The sequence below is a fragment of the Somniosus microcephalus genome, chromosome 12, assembly GCF_052327205.1.
Source record: "Somniosus microcephalus isolate GS21.2 chromosome 12, FLI_Smic_1.0, whole genome shotgun sequence".
NCBI lineage: Eukaryota > Metazoa > Chordata > Chondrichthyes > Squaliformes > Somniosidae > Somniosus > Somniosus microcephalus.
In genome coordinates, this window is record NC_140998.1 from 58,782,703 (window position 1) to 58,800,796 (window position 18,094).

The following is an 18,094-nucleotide window of genomic DNA, read 5'->3' on the forward strand; positions in this document are numbered from 1 at the left end:
TAACATAAATGTCCCTCTGCTCCCCGAATCAATCTGTCTCAGCCCCACCTCAGAAGAGCACATCCTCCTGCATGAGTAAGGCATTTTTCCATTTCTCACAGCATTTTATGGCCTGAATTAAGTCACCAATCTATAGAGCCAATTAGTACCAAATTAGGAGTGCTTTTGTGCTATGCGCCATACCCATTGGGAACTGCATTTAACTATTCATTGTCAAAAATAAGATTATTTAATCAAATAACCACGTAACAAAACTAAGCAAGCACATTGGTAACACTGCAAGGGAATGTGGGATTTTGGATTCACCTGTGGCCGAGGGTGGCCTCTAACAAGGCAGGTTAGCTCCAAGGTTTCTCCTTCCCGGATTGTGTACACTCTCTCTGTATATCGTTCTTCCTCTATGTTACATGCTTGGCCAGAGTGCATGATGCTTACAGTTGGTGGAGCTGCAGAAAGAAGAATAAAGATGCAGTCAGTGATAATTACACAAATGCCTGATTAATATTTCCTGTTCAGTGAAAATCCCAAAACATTTTCGATCCCATTCCTATTCTCTGAACATTTTTCGACATTATTATGTTTATAGCCCAGATTCTGTACTCAGCTCAGCTCAGTGGATTGTAAATGAGTTGCAATTTTTCCCTAAAAGTTCCCAAAAAGTAACTATATGAAATACTTTTATTTCAGAATATTGTGTTGGAATTGGCAGATCCTTACAAGCATTTTACTCTGAAATTCTGAAATGCATATGTGCCTATTGGCTAATGAAGCTGAGGCAGTCATGACATGAGAGAAACTCTCGAAGAGAAAACATAATAAAGAGTATGGGGAAGAAGCAGGGAAATAGCAGGGAAATTGGATAGAGTAGATAGCTTCTACCATTCACTGGTATATTGCATGGCAGGGTGTGTGTTTTCTCCTGTCTGATTTGCCCCTACAGTGAGTTCTCAATGCCTGGCGAAGCATCAGACAGAGGAAGACACTTCTCCAGAGAAAGGGGGGAAGAAACAGTGGCCAGCACAAGAACCATGTTGACACAGACCTGCAAACAGTTCACTTACATCCCATTCTAGCAGCTTGGCTCAATGATGACACTCCCACCTCTATGTCTGAAGACTGTGGTTTTAAACCCTACTCCAGAACTTCAGCACGTAATCTGAACAGACACCTCCATGCAGGACTGAGGGAGTGCTACAGTGTTGGAGGTCCCACCTTTCAGATAAGGTACCATCTGCCTGTTCAGGGGGATGTAAAACATCCCATGACACTATTCAATGAAGAGCAGAGAGTTGTCCTGGCAGTTTGGCCAACATTTCTTCCTCAACCACCACCACCAAAACAGATTAAAAAGAGAAATATTTATGATAATATTGGCAGTGCCTTTTGAAGTACAGTTTTCGCTACATATAATGCTATTCTCAGCAGCTAAAGGAAAATTGTGCATCGAGGGAGTGATGTATGAGAAGCTCATTTTAAAAACTCGTATCAGTTGTGCCTCTACTACTGCGACTACGAGCATATGAAAAAGGACAAGTAAAGACCAGCTGGTCCATTGAGCCTGTTCCATTTTGGCACAGTATAGCTTCTGCACACAATCACCTCCATTCCTCCCTCCTGCCCCAACATAGCCAAATGAGCTCCTAGGAGGGGCAAAAAGATCACTGTACATCATATCCAACTGTGCTATGCGTTAGCCGTAAGACATTATAGAATAGAAAACTTACAAAGATATGAAATGCTAAATTGTATCAACTGTAATGCTTATTCATTCAATATTCATCAACAGATAAGCAACCACTGACTGAATAGTAGACTCAACATGTGCTCTGCTTAATTGAATGCAACTAGATCATTATCATTGTAGCTCTTGTGCATTCATTGAAATTGATCCATAGCTGACATTCCTCTGAATAGCAGGATACACTGTCCATTTCCTTCAACTGTTTCACTACAAAATAGCATTTTGGTGACTATTTTAAAGTTAAACAATAACAGCAGCAAATGGTGCAAAAGCAAAATACTGCGGATGCTGGAAATCTGAAATAAAAACAGAAAATGCTGGAAACACTCAGCAGGTCAGGCAGCATCTGTGGAGAGAGAAACAGAGTTAACGTTTCAGGTCTGTGACCTGTGGTGTATGTAACCGTTCCACCTTTAAGAGAACTATTTTAAGAGTTGCACTACTTTATCTTGGCTGCTGTATACTGTAATACCGGTGGTGACCACACCGGTATATAAGTGCTGTGTAATGATTTATTGGGCAGTTCAGCCCTGACCTTCGACTAGTAAAGACCTGTTAAAATTTACTCTTGTGGTCTGTGTAGTAATTCTCACTATAACACACAGACTTAACAGTGGCGACGAGTACGATCTTACCCTGCGGCAGAGATACATCCAAGGCAGTTTAACGGGCGTTGAGAGGAGGCATCCGCCCTCATCATCCTGCTGAGAAAAGACGCGGGTTTGAAGAGCAAAGGAAGAATCCTGACACGAAGCCTTCCATCAGCAACAGGCAGTGATCATCCCTTCTATCATGGTCCTTTCCCCCCGGCTGCGGCTGAGTTCTCCGCGGTTTTTTATTTTTATTTTATCCCGCGCCTCGCGGCCTCGGGTAAGCCGATCAGCGACGAGCAGCAAGTCGGCCACGTTGGCTGTGAAGTAGGAGAGGGAAAAACGGAGGATATAAGGGCGGAGAACTCGACCACGGCCGGGGAAAAGAGCCGGACAGAAGTCGGGGCCAGAGGCGCTGAGACTGGGGCAGCGTAAGGCACGGGAGCCACGGTGAATGCAAACGCAGCCGGTGTAAAAGACCGGGCTGCAAGCGGGCTGGGAGACGCAACAGCGTCGAGAGAGAGCTCGACCGCGACCGGGGAAAAAGGCCGGGCAGCTACCGAGGCCGTGAGGCGCGGGATAAATTTTTTTTTTTTAAAACGCGGAGAACTCAGCCGCAGCCGGGGGGAAAGGACCGGACTGCAAGAGGGGCTGGGAGGTACGATTTGAGAACCGCTGGGGAGGGCGAACGCAGCAATACGGCAATCGCCATTACAGCCAGCGGGGGAGAAAGGCAAATGCGGGAAGCCGCCATTTTCGTAGGCGGGGGAAGAAGACAAGCGCGGGAAACCGCCATTTAAAAAAAAAAAAATTAAAGAAAAAATTTCTTTTTGTTTCTCAAGAAGATTGCGAGGATGCCTAAGCGTGGTAACATCAACGATTTCGATCCCGATGTTGAAGATTGGGCCACGTATGTAGAACACATAGAGATTTATTGTAAGGCAAATAAAATATCTGATGAAGATAAAGCACTAACCTTACTAAACTCAATGGGTGCGAAGACATACGGGCTATTGAAGCGTCTTCTATCACCAGCTAAACCAGCGGATCAGGCTTTCGCTAATATTGTTGCTGTCCTGAGAAATCATTTGAACCCCACACCGCTGATGTTAGCGGAACGATTTAAATTTTATGCGAGAACGCAACTGAAAGAGGAAAGCAACGCGGAGTATTTAATTGAACTGCGTAAGCTAGCGAAATACTGTCAGTTTGGGGAAAGACTGACAGAGGCACTGAGAGACAAATTCGTGTGTGGATTGTTGAAAGAAGGAACACAAAAGCGGCTGCTTGAAGAGAATGATCTTACACTTGATAAGGCTGTCACTATTGCAGCATCGCACGAAGCCGCAGCGAGAGGCACTGCAGAAATGCAGCTGAAGGCAGCGGTACTCAGCGTAGATCAAATGGCTTTGGGTACAACGAAATGTTATCGTTGTGGAAAGACAACACACGATCAGAACCAATGCTGGTTTAAAAACCAGGAATGCAGAAAATGTGGCAAGCTTGGTCACATAGCTAAAGTATGCCGGTCAGGAAAGAAGACCAGCAACAAAAAGTCACCGCAGGAAAGGTGCAGAAAGGTACATAAGGTGGCTGAGAAGAGTTCGGATGAACAGAATTCGGATTCAGACTCCAACAGCAAGAAACTGGGTAGTCTGAGAATTCACAATGTGAGTAAGGAAGCTGACCTACAAACTATCTGGGTCACACTGCAGATAGCAGGAGTCCAAGTGAAGATGGAATTGGACACCAGATCGGCGTTGACGGTCATGAATAAGCAAGATTACAAAAGGTTATTCACACATATTCCCCTACGGGATACGGAGATAGTATTGCAGACATACACAGGGCAAAGAGTATACCCCATCGGAAAGATAAAAGTCAAGGTGATACACAAGGGCAAAGAACACCAAGGAATGGACTTATATGTACTACCTGAGGGAGGTCCACCACTTCTGGGACGGGAGTGGATCAGGAAAATAAATATGGACTGGCACTCCCTAAAAGCAATAACGGTAGATTCCGGAAAAAAAGATGTCAAGCCTAAACGATTGTCCAGAATATTGGATGAGGCTAAAGAGGTGTTCCAACAGGGACTGGGAACACTGAGAGGAATTAAGGCAAAAATCACGATTGCAGAACATGCAAACCCAAAATTTTTCAAAGCCAGACCGGTACCTTATGCGATACGACCTGCTGTGGAAGCTGAGCTGGAAGGGCTAGAACGTTCAGGAGTACTGTCTAAGGTGGACTGGAGTGAGTGGGCCACGCCCATTGTTCCCGTCATGAAGCGTTCATCGAGTAACAAGCCAGGGGAACCGGGGAAGGTCCGCATCTGTGGAGACTTCAAGATCACAGTTAATCCGGTGCTTCACACGGTGCAATATCCGCTTCCGCGGATTGAGGATATCTTTGCTTCATTGTCTGGCGGGAAACACTTCACCAAGATAGACCTGGCGCAAGCGTACTTACAGATGGAAGTTGAGGAAGAGTCGCGCCAGTATCTCACAATCAACACGCACAGAGGCTTGTATCGATATAATAGACTGGTTTCTGGAGTGGCTTCGGCTCCAGCAATTTGGCAGAGGGCCATGGAGCAGGTATTACAGGGAATTCCAAGCACTCAATGTTACTTGGACGATATCCTGATTACAGGAGATGACGATGAGGAACACCTTGCAAATTTGAAACTGGTGCTCACCAGATTGAAGGAATATGGACTTCGAGTTAATCGCCAGAAATGTGAGTTCTTTCAGAAACGGATCTCGTACTGTGGTCATGTCATTGACCAGGAGGGGCTGCACAAGTCACCTGACAAGATCGAAGCTGTTGTGAAGGCTCCCGCTCCGGAAAATGTATCCCAGTTGAGGTCGTTCCTAGGGTTGATTAACTATTACCATAAGTTTCTGCCAAATCTATCCACGGTGCTGCACCCGCTGAATGCTCTTTTGCAGAAAGAAGTACCATGGAAGTGGAGCGAGGACTGTAAGAAGGCCTTTCGCAAAAGCAAGGCATTGATCACCTCAGAGGAAGTGTTGGCTCACTTCAACCCAACGCTACCTATTCGTTTAGCTTGTGATGCTTCTCCTTATGGTATTGGAGCAGTACTCTCACACAAGTTGCCAAATGGCTTGGAAAGGCCAGTCGCATTTGCATCCAGATCATTGACCTCCGCTGAGCGCAACTATGCTCAGATAGATAGGGAGGCTCTCAGCCTGGTGTGGGGAGTAATGAAGTTTAATCATTACCTGCAGGGCCAGAAGTTTACACTGCTGACAGACCACCAGCCGTTGGTATCCATATTCAACCCTAAAAAGGGCGTTCCCATTATGACAGCGCAAAGGCTACAGAGGTGGTCCCTTTTCCTAGGGGCACACCAATATGACATAGAATACAAAGGATCAAAACAGCATGGGAATGCTGACGGTTTATTGCGCCTACCGTTGCCAACGGTAGAAGAGGCGCCTACAGTGGACCCAGTGGAGATGTTCCACTCAACCATAGTGGAATGTCTACCAGTAACAAATTCTACCATTGAAAAGGAAACGAGAAATGACCCGACTCTCTCACGAGTCTACGATTTAACGGTGAAGGGATGGCCAGCACATGGCGAACCACTGTTGCCAGCATTCTCGCAAAGAAGAGAACAGCTGTCAGTGTGCCGAGGAACCTTGATGTGTGGATCCAGAGTGGTGATTCCACCCAAACTCCAGTATAAAGTGCTAAAGGAGCTTCACGAGGGGCATCTGGGTGGAGTGAAAATGAAGAACCTAGCCAGAGCGTTTGTGTGGTGGCCAGGTATCGATGGAGACATCGAAGAAATGACCAAGAGCTGTCTAGGATGCCAGAAGGTCCAAAACGCCCCACCACAAGCCCCTCTACATCCATGGGAGTGGCCCTCATCTCCATGGCAAAGGGTACATATCGACTTTGCTGGTCCATTTATGGACTCAATGTTCTTAATCGCGGTGGATGCACACTCCAAGTGGCCGGAGGTAATAAAGATGTCCTCCACCACCACGGAAAAAACCATCACAGTATTAAGGACCATATTTGCCAGGAATGGGCTGCCGGAACAGATCTGTTCTGATAATGGACCGCAATTTGTGTCCGAAGAATTCAGGAAGTTCTTAAAAAACAATGGGGTTAAGCACTACACGTCCGCCCCATACCATCCCGCCACCAATGGATTAGCTGAAAGGTTTGTCCAGACCTTCAAGAAGGCCATAAAGGCCATGGGTAATGAAGACATAAATCTACAACATAAGGTAGATAACTTCTTGTTTGCGTACAGGAATGCAACACATGTGGTTACAAACCAAACTCCCGCCATGATGTTTTTCAATAGAAGACTAAGATGCCGGCTGGATTTGATCAAGCCAAACATCAGAAGGGACGTAGAGTACCGGCAATTTCAAGGCATGAATGAAAGGCCAACTAGAACCTTCCAGATAGGTCAACAAGTTTTGGCCCGAGACTACCGTACCGAGAAATGGCAGCCTGGAACTATTTGCACACGACTAGGACCGCTGATGTATACCGTGGACATCGGAGACAGCATAATAAGGTGCCATGCTGACCAGATCATAGAGTCATCCGAAAAGGGACAACCTACACCACAACTCTATACGCCTAATGATGAAGCAGAGATACCCATAGTATCTACCTCCGATCCGGTGATACTGGAACCAGATGAACCCGACACTGGCATTCAAGCCGAATCGACCTTGCCAAAAGAACCTACTACACCACCGAAAACTACTACACCACCGAGGCGTTATCCGGACCGAGTCAGGAGGCCTCCTCAGAGACTGAATCTGAACTGTTTTTACATGAAGTTGTGTATATATGTTATTATGTTATGTTTAATGGGGAATATATACTGTTAAGCTAAAAAGGGAGGATTGTGGTGTATGTAACCGTTCCACCTTTAAGAGAACTATTTTAAGAGTTGCACTACTTTATCTTGGCTGCTGTATACTGTAATACCGGTGGTGACCACACCGGTATATAAGTGCTGTGTAATGATTTATTGGGCAGTTCAGCCCTGACCTTCGACTAGTAAAGACCTGTTAAAATTTACTCTTGTGGTCTGTGTAGTAATTCTCACTATAACACACAGACTTAACATGACCTTTCATCAGAATTGGAAGAAAATAGTGCAAGCTTGGAAGCCAAGCCCATATTGCATTTAAGGAAAACCGTGTGTGGAAGGAATGCTCCCTTTAGGTTATTCAACAGACAAAGTCACGGATCAATTTTGTGTAATATTTCCCTCCAGGAGAGACATCTAAACAGTACAAGAGAAGTTGCATTCACATGTCTCCGAGGATTCCAATCACTGAAGGAAAATGCTTCCAAGACAGAAATGAATGGCCCTGAATTTGCAGTCGGAGGCAGACCTCCGGAGGCTGCCTCCGACCCACAAAATATTTCCGTACTTACCTCCTGGCTCCACAGCTACAGAGAGCTCCCTCCTCAGGCCTGCAGGCATACACCTGCATAAAGGTCCACGGGTCCCAGGGGCGCACACGGTTTGCAAGCGTCCCTGGCATCACACGGTGTGATGAAATAACTCTGTGTTCTGATATTTGTACTTGTACTTGTACTGTCTGGAATGTTCCATCGGGGGGGACCACAATGCTCCTTCCTGGCCCCGCCCCTCTTCTGGTATGTTCTACCAAGGGCTCGGTCGATGATGAACTCTGTTAACTCTGCCATGATTCTGACTTAATAAAAGCCTTCAGTCTTAAACTTTAACTTCACGGATTCGGGCAGTTATTTGGCACATCAATTTTATTAAGTAACAGCTTTTGGAAGATGGATCGATTTTTGAAACCAGAGCGTCTGGATATCGATCTGCATTCGGCAGACGCGTCGAAGAAATTTACGCATTGGCTGCGATGTTTTGAACACTTCATCGCATCGTTCGATTCGACGGTTAACAAGTTGGGTCTTCTAACCAACTTGGTAAGTCATCAAACTTACTCTATAATTGAAGATATTACTACATATGAAGAGGCCCTCGCAGTTCTTAAAGCCCAGTACCTTAAGTCGGTTAACGAAGTATACGCCAGGTATCTCCTGTCTACTCGCAGGCAATTACCCAAGGAATCTCTGGATGATTTCCTGCAGGACCTTAAGGCTTTGGCTAAGGGTTGCAACTACAAGGCTGTCTCTGCCATAGTGTATCAGGAAGAAGCCATCTGCGATTCTTTCATATCTGGCCTCCGATCTAATTATATTAGACAGAGACTCCTCGAGAACAACTCGTTAGTTTTAAAAACGGTCGTCGCTGCTGCTCGATCGTTAGATGTAGCCCGGAAGAATTCAGAAGTGTATGCATCAGCCCATGCATCTCGCTCAGCCTCGTGTGTTCCGAGTATGGAGGCATCCATAACACCAATGGAGCCCCCACTTAATCCTATTGTTGCGGCTGTGCCCCTTGGGTCTAAGTGTTATTTTTGTGGCCAATCTAAACACCCCAGGCAAAGTTGCCCAGCCAGAGAGGCTACCTGTTTTAAATGTAAGAAACGGGGACATTTTAGTAAAGTGTGTAAGGGTAATCCTGTACCCGAGGTCTTCTCTGCTGCCGCCTATCGTTTTACTCTAGCCTCGGCTACGGTTGACCAGACCATACCGTGTTCCTTGTCAAAATCTATGATGGACATCAAGATTAATGGTCGTCCTACTGGGTGTTTGATAGACTGTGGCAGTACTGAAAGTTTTATACACCCCAACCTTGTTAACTCCTGTTCATTGAAGGTGTATCCTACTCGAAGTGAAATTGTGATGGCGTCCAAATCCCTTACTTCGGAGGTAACTGGATATTGTAAAGTCACATTGACCATTAAGGATACGGAGTATAAGGACTTTAAACTCCTCACATTACCTCAGTTGTGTGTGAACTTAATATTAGGCTTGGAGTTCCAGTGTCAGCATGAGAGCGTTACCCTTAAGTATGGTGGATCTCAGCCTCCGCTCACAGTCTGCGGCCTTTCTACTTTAAACGTAAGTCCGCCTTCTTTGTTTGCGAACCTTGCTCCTAATTGTAGAGCTATAGCGACTAAGAGTCGAAGGTATAGTTCAGAAGATAAAACATTTATAAAAGAGGAAGTGGAAAGGCTTCAACGGGAGGGAATCATCGAACACAGTGGTAGCCCGTGGCGTGCCCAGGTGGTGGTGGTTAAAACTAATGAGAAGAAAAGACTTGTGGTCGATTATAGCCAAACTATAAACTTGTATACCCAATTAGACGCCTATCCTTTGCCTCGTATTTCTGAGATGGTGAACCAGATAGCTCAGTACCGCGTGTTCTCCACCATTGATTTAAAGTCTGCCTACCATCAACTCCCCATCAAAATAGAAGACCGACCTTATACGGCCTTCGAAGCTAATGGGCGCCTGTACCAATTCCTTCGGGTGCCCTTTGGAGTGACGAATGGGGTATCCGTCTTCCAACGGGAGATGGATCGTATGGTGGATGAATACGCGTTGGAAGCAACATTCCCGTACCTGGACAATGTTACCATCTGTGGGCGTGACCAACGGGAGCATGATCAAAATCTCGCGAAGTTCCTAGAGACTGCAAAGAGGTTAAACCTGACCTACAACGAAAACAAGTGTACCTTCAATACTACACGTTTGTGTATTCTTCGTTGCGTTGTGGAGAATGGGGTAATTGGGCCAGTCCCTGAAAGATTACGCCCACTTAAGGAATTACCTTTACCTCACACTGTAAAAGCTTTAAGAAGGTGTCTGGGATTCTTCTCGTACTATGCCCAGTGGGTGGCTAGCTACTCAGATAAAGTCCGACCTCTTATTAAGTCGACGTCTTTTCTGCTATCGGCGGAAGCTCAGGAGGCTTTCATTAATATCAAACGGGACATTGAGAAGGCAGTGGTATGTGCCGTGGATGAGAAGATCCCTTTTCAAGTGGAAAGTGATGCATCTGATTTTGCGTTGGCAGCAACTCTTAACCAAGCTGGTAGACCAGTAGCTTTCTTCTCTCGTACATTGCAAGGACCAGAAGTTTGACATTCTTCAGTGGAAAAGGAGGCACAGGCGATTATCGAAGCAGTCAGGTATTGGAGACATTATCTCGCTGGCCAACGTTTTACGCTCATTACTGACCAGCGATCCGTGGCCTTTATGTTCAACACTAAGCAGAGAGGCAAGATCAAAAATGATAAGATTTTAAGATGGCGAATAGAACTGTCAACATATGACTATGATATTCAGTACAGGCCTGGAGTATTTAATGAGCCATCGGATGCTTTGTCATGAGGAGTATGTGCTAGTCTAGGTACAGATAAGCTTCAAAGTCTCCACGATGCACTCTGCCACCCTGGGGTTACCAGATTGAACCACTTCATTAAGTCCCACAATCTACCCTACTCTATTGAGGAGGTCCGGACAATGACCAGAACCTGTCATGTTTGTGCTGAATGCAAACCCCGCTTCTATAAGCCGTCCGAGCCAGCTCATCTTATAAAAGCAACTCAACCATTTGAGCGTTTGAGTCTCGATTTTAAAGGTCCCCTTCCATCGAGCGACCGTAATGTCTATTTTCTTAATATTATAGACGAGTACTCTCGGTTCCTTTTTGTTATCCCCTGTCCGGATGTGACTAGTGCTGTTGTAATTAAATGCCTCTGCCAACTGTTTTCCTTGTTCGGCATGCCTAACTATATACATAGTGATAGGGGTTCTTCCTTTATGAGCAAAGAATTACGACAGTTTTTGCTATCGAAGGGGATTGCAATGAGTAGAACTACCAGCTATAACCCTCGTGGTAATGGGCAGGTCGAGAAAGAAAATGCGACAGTGTGGAAGGCTATCGTACTGTCTCTGAAGTCACGAGGCCTGCCGACCTCTCGCTGGCAGGATGTCCTGCCAGACGTGCTGCATTCCATAAGGTCTCTTTTGTGTACAGCGACGAATGCCACCCCTCATGAAAGGATGTTTAGTTTTCCAAGAAAAGCTACTAATGGAGTATCGTTACCCACATGGTTGACGACCACGGGCCCTGTGTTGTTGCGCAGACATGTGAGAGGCCACAAGACTGATCCACTGGTGGAGGAAGTACAACTCCTCCATGCTAATCCCCAGTATGCGTATATTCAATATTCGGATGGGCGAGAGGATACGGTCTCTATTAAAGATCTTGCACCTGCTGGAGCTCGAAAAGAGTTCGACTCTGAGAGTAGAGTTTTCAATCGTGGTATTGGACCTTCAGAGACACAAACCCTCAGTGTGGAAAATACTGATGATTCTGGGAATTCGAATGAACCGGAGTTAGTACTCCGGGAGGAGCCTCAGCAAGAGTTACGTCGTTCCCAGAGGATTATCAGACCTCCTGACAGACTGAATCTATAGCAGGGGGTGAATGTGATGAAATAACTGTGTTCTGATATTTGTACTTGTACTGTAATGTCTGGAATGTTCCACCAGGGGGAACCACTAATGCTCCTCCCTGGCCCCGCCCCTCTTCTGGTATGTTCTACCAAGGGCTCAGTCAATGATGAACTCTGTTAACTCTGCCATGATTCTTACTTAATAAAAGCCTTCAGTCTTAAACTTTAACTTCACGGATTCGGGCAGTTATTTGGCACATCACACGGGCCCGGTCAACCAATCAAAAACAGGGATTCCTATGATGCTTATCGGGTTCCATTTACGTACCGAACCCCCATAAGCATTTTAGAAATCCCAAATAAATATGAATTCACACCATTTAAATAAAAATAAATCTTCCCATGTTCAAAATTAATTAAAAGACCCTTTAATTAAGCATTTAAAATAAAAATTTAATTTTTTGAAAAATAAATTTAAACATTTTAAAATGGGCCAAAATTTACCAAAACTACTTTTAAATGTGTGTATGTTTTAATCTGAGCTTTGACATTTCATGATCTTGTGTAAAGCCACAACCTGCCCTACAGATTTCTTATGAGAATTAAATTCAGTCTTTCTGATTATTATATGAGCCTCCAGACATCTTTTTAAGGAATGCAACGACTCAAAGAACCACTGTAAGAGTCAGTAGGATCATTACATTTATCAGTCATTTTGATCTCACTAGGATTCCCCTGCTTGTAGCTAGAAACCATAACTGCACAACTGGCGCACTGAAGTTTACGTGCTTCAAACCGAATTCCCAGCCTCAAGGCCTGTTGGCTGTTCCGAGCTCTAATCTTCAAGGCCATTATGATTACCTCCTCTCACCTAGAACAGCCGTTAGGAATTCAGCATGAAATGTTATCCACATCTGCCAACCTACCATTAGATAGACAACAGAGTGCAGTGTCCACTTCCTCTCAGTGATTTGCTTTATTAAGATCTTCTATCTGTGCAGTAGAATCATAGAGTCATAAAGTTATACAGCACAGAAAGAGGCCCTTCGGCCCATCGCGTCCGTGCCGGCCATCAAGCCCTGTCTAATCTAACCCCATTTTCCAGCATTTGGTCCGTAGCCTTGTATGCTATGGCATTTCAAGTGCTCATCCAAATGCTTCTTGAATGTTGTGAGGGTTCCCGCCTCTACCACCCTTTCAGGCAGTGAGTTCCAGATTCCAACCACCCTCTGGGTGAAAAAGTTCTTCCTGAAATCCCCTCTAAACCTCCTGCCCCTTACCTTGAATCTATGCCCCCTGGTTACTGACCCCTCTACTAAGGGAAAAAGTTCCTTTCTATCTACCCTATCTATGCCCCTCATAATTTTGTACACCTCAATCAGGTCCCCCCTCAGCCTTCTCTGCTCCAAGGAAAACATCCCCAGCCTGTCCAGTCTTTCTTCATAGCTGAAGCGCTCCAGTCCATGTAACATCCTGGTGAATCTCCTCTGCACCCTTTCCAAAGCAATCACATCCTTCCTATAGTGTGGCGACCAGAACTGCACACAGTATTCCAGCTGTGGCCTAACCAGTGTTTTGTACAGCTTCATCATAACCTCCCTGCTCTTATATTCTATGCCTCGGCTAATGAAGGCAAGTATCCCATATGCCTTTTTAACCACCTTATCCACCTGTTCTGCTGCCTTCAGGGATCTATGTACATGCACACCAAGGTCCCTCTGATCCTCTGTCTTTCCTAGGGTCTTACCATTCATTGTGTATTCCCTTGCCTTGTTAGTCCCTCCAAAATGCATCACCTCACACTTTTCATGGTTAAATTCCATTTGCCATTGTTCCGCCCATCTGACCAACCCATCTATATCGTCCTGCAGACTGAGGCTACCCTCCTCGCTATTTACCACCCCACCAATTTTCGTGTCATCTGCAAACTTACTGATCATACCTTTTACATTCACATCCAAATCATTAATGTAGACCACAAAAAGCAAGGGATCCAGCACCGATCCCTGCGGTACCCCACTGGACACAGGCTTCCAGTCACAAAAACAATCTTCCACCATCACCCTCTGCCTTCTGCCACTAAGCCAATTTTGGATCCAATGTGCCAAGGCACCCTGAATCCCATGGGCTCTTACCTTCTTGACCAGTCTCCTGTGTGGGACTTTATCGAAAGCCTTACTGAAATCCATGTATACCACATCCACTGCACTACCCTCATCCACACACCTAGTCACCCCCTCGAAAAATTCAATCAAATTGATCTTCCCTTGACAAAGCCATGCTGACTATCCCTGATTAATCCTTGCCTCTCCAAGTGGAGACTAATTCTGTCCCTCAGAATTTTTTCCAATAATTTCCCTACCACTGATGTTAGGCTCACTGGCCTGTAATTCCCTGGTTTATCCCTACTACCCTTCTTGAATAATGGTACTACGTTAGCTGTTCTCCAGTCCTCTGGCACATCCCCTGTGGCCAGAGAGGTTTTGAAAATTTGTGTCAGAGCCCCTGCAATCTCCCCCTTTGCCTCACACAGCAGTCTGGGATACATCTCGTCCGGGCCTGGGGATTTATCCACTTTTAAGCCTGCTAAAACCGCTCGTACCTCCTCCCTCTCGATGCTAATATGTTCAAGTATATCACAGTCCCCCTGCCCGATTTCTATGTCCACATCGTCCTTCTCCATAGTGAACACAGATGCAAAAAACTCATCTAAAACCCCTGTGCTCTGATGGGTTGTCCAAACTTCATGTAGTTCTTTGGATCAAATGCCAACTTGGTATGACACGGTCCCCAGACCACGAGGATACCATTGTGGGTTTAGTGACTGGAACCAGGTTTGTCCATTATTGTCACTGGCCCAGATGAACCCTTCTGACCATGATTGACAACAGAAGAATTATTTAGGGTCTTTGCTGTGTAACTGTGAGCAGATGAACATAACCCCACTGATCCCCCTTCATCTCACTAATGACCCTCAGCCTGGTGATGCACTGCATCATAATCTACCTTTTGCAGCAGCTCTAGTTTGCTCCAACAGGCTTGAAGTACCCCTTTAAAGGCTCTCTGCTTTTGAATAACAGCTCTCCTTCTCTTTGGAATTATTCTAATAGGCTTCTTCTTAGAGCAGATAGTGAGCTCTAAGTTCAGCTGATTTAAGACTTCAGCTGCAGAGATAAGAAAACAATTGGCTACATCGGTCATTAAGCCAGCTTTCTTGGCGGGTGCACAGAACAAGTCCTGGGCTTTGTGATCAGAAAATGTCTTCTTTCTTTGAGTGTGATGGCATGATTAGTCGTAGCACTGATGCCGTCAGCTACTATAACTTGGTGATCATCCCTGTCACAAGACCAGTTGTCCAAGAGTTGCCAAAAGAATGTAACTGGCCAGTGGTCTGAAGTTTCCAAGCAGTGTCTAACAATGCGATTGGAAGGCACAGCATTTGCTTTAATGATTAATTGTGCTATATGAGTCCTATCCCAATCCCATACAAGTGATGAACCACAGAAAGGAAGCAAGTGTTGCTAGAGAATAAGGAGGCACTGAGGGGAAAAAAAGAGCAAAGTGAAAGAGAGAGACACAAAGAGAGAGTAAAGATCAAAAAGCAAGGTAGTAACTTATTTTCTGGTATGCTATGTTTTTCCATGTATTTCATGATAATTTTCCTGTATATGTGCTTGTATTCATTGTTTAAATGGTTCTTTACATTATGAATGTATAATATGATAGGACCCTGTGTCACCAGATGGACCTCAGACACAACAGGCGGCTTAGTGAAAATCCAGCCTCTGCATTCTGGCTTATATGTGTACACAAAAAATATTACAAGAGATAAAGTAAAATAAATTGCATAAAGAATGGAATCTGACAAAATTGCACTATCTATTCAGATTTTAGCTTCAAAAAGGCCTTAAATTTGCTTGCTTTCAGAGCTTAACGCCTGTTTGGCACCAGACCACCACCAGAAACGTCAAGTTTCCGAGATCAATATCTGTAGATTGCCATATACAGCTGGTAGACCAGAGTTATACTACTAACTGCACCTCACATTGCGCTTCATGACAAAGGAGATTTGAACACACACATATGCTCCTGAATAGCTCATTTTTAATATTACATGACAGATGAACATCACCCCTCTACTAAAATTGTAAACATTGAGAAATAAGTTTATTAAGTTCCCAAAGACAGACAATTGACCTTCTCACCACGTTTGAAATGTTGGGGGCGATTTTGCCAATGGGGGCGTGTTGGAGGCGGGACTGCTACTTGTCAGGTTTCAGTCCTGCCTCCATCGACTTCTGGCCAACCCATGCTATTTTCCCTTGATTGAGCTAGTTAAGCCCGCCCAGCAGGCTTAGCAGGCCAAGTAAGGGGAAGCCGATTACAGATAATGTCAGCGAATGACTTTTCATCTGTCAAAAAATTTTGACAGATGATTTGTCATCATTTGACAGCTCTGTGAAGCTGTCAAACACTGACATTCTCTGTTGTTTGATGAGTTCTTGTATTCAAGACTCATCAAACCTCTTTTGTGAGCAGAAATTAGATGGTTGTTGCATCTGAGAATGCAGCAACCATCTGTCATCTCTTCCGGTGAGATGCGAGAGTCTCCGCATCCCCAACTGTTGAAGCCTGCAGGAAGAAACAAAGGTAAGTAAACATTTTCTATCACATTTCACTCACCTCACATACTTACCTCTCTACACTTGCACCCATCACTTACCTCCACAGCGCACTTTTGCACCCCTCCGACCCCTGCAGACCCACTACTCGCCTCGGTAACCCTGGCGGGGTTTCCTGACATCGGGAAGCTCGCGCCTCTGGTTGAAAAAGGGGAATAATCCTCTTAACTGCCTGGCTGTAATCCCCTTCCCGCCTCCAGGAGACAGGACCCGGCACAGGTCGGCTACCTGCCTCCTGGGAAGATGGCATGGAGGCGGGCTGGGGGCAGGATGGGTACCCGCCCCCAGATTCTGCCATTTTCCCGGCAGTCCCGCCTCCAAACCCGCCTCCCTAGGGCTGGCAAAACCCAGCTCGTAGTGTCACAGTGGGCTGGAGTTCTGCTATAACTAATTTACTGTTTAAATAACGTGAGACAGCCAACTGAAGGCAATTTCATACCCTCACTTTAGGGTATGAAATTCTTTATCAGATCAACGACCTACCTCAAGTTATACTGCCCCTTTAGCATTCATGTGCGTCAAAATCTACTTCACATTGAACTGAAGGTGGCACTATAACTGCATCCGACATGTACACAATGGAGTGAAAGGAATAAGATGTACTCACTACTGGAATGCCAGAGAGCATGGAGGAAACTCACTTCGCTCCCCCTCCCCCCTTTCCTTCACACACACACACATTAGACCTGCAGACAAAAACAGCTCGAAATTGTCTGATGTGACCAAAATTCATGATTCACAAATATATCAGAATAGTTTTGTTTGGTTCCCTTCAGGATCATAATTCAGTCTAGCACTGACATCCCCAACTTTAATATTGTCAAACGATATTGATGTCTTTGAGAATGATCCCCCTCCCTAGAGTTATCAGACATCCATGTTTCTTCCTTATGCTTCAACAGGAGATGGACGTATCAGTGAATAATATGTCTGATAAAAAGCTTGAAGGTTTGCCGTCATGCTCAGGCTAACCCAATGCTTGCACAAATATTCTATTCCGAGTGTCTGTGCCTTTATGGTTGTACCACAAAAGTTGCCTCAAGTCAGTCGTATATAACATTTTGAAGGACCAAATCATTCGCCACAACATATGCTATTCAATATATTGAATTATATTTTTTTCCAAATGTAACACAAATACACATGCACCTATGAAAGTTGGGAGAGTATAGCATACTAAGAGGGAGAACGCATTAATAAAGTATACTAAATAGATCGAACGTTGTTTGGTTACAAGATGAACTTTCCTCAAGAACTTGACTGTAAATGTCTTTTACACAAAGTAAGAGGCTATAACTGAACAAAGTTGATCCTTTCCTTTTATTTTATGAGCATTAACTAAAATCTACATTTTTAATCCTCCCAAAATGTAGCCAATTGAATCAGACCATTGCTAATATTGCACACCCTCGTTAATACGTAGGAATCTATAGACTGGAAATTCCTTGGACCCCGCTCTGTCGGTGTAAGTGCAGCTGGGCAAATCCCCTGCCTGACCTCAAGTCCAGCGACCCTCCCACCCCCAACCACCCCCATTCATCATCCATCCCAAATTCTAGGACAGCTGGGCTGGGCTGCCTGCGCCTCAGCCTCAGCTGTCCAGTCTGAGCCAATGCCCCTTCTAATGCAGAGTGGAGTCCTCTGGAGGCCCGAAAGAGCTGAAGAAATAAAATCAACTGTGGCTCCTACTGCAGCCACCCCAACTAGAGAAGATAATTGAACATA

General features: G+C 45.1%; 1 protein-coding gene across 2 annotated transcripts in view; it reads right to left on the bottom strand.

The window, feature by feature from the left end:
* mdga2a (MAM domain containing glycosylphosphatidylinositol anchor 2a) overlaps positions 1-18,094 on the bottom strand; it is a 1,193,698-nt gene that overhangs the window by 779,328 nt on the left and 396,276 nt on the right. For both annotated transcript variants that reach the window (XM_086002928.1, XM_086002927.1), the window contains exon 2: positions 307-446. In XM_086002928.1, the coding sequence (XP_085859054.1) occupies positions 307-446 (140 nt within the window). The remainder of the gene's footprint in view (positions 1-306; positions 447-18,094) is intronic.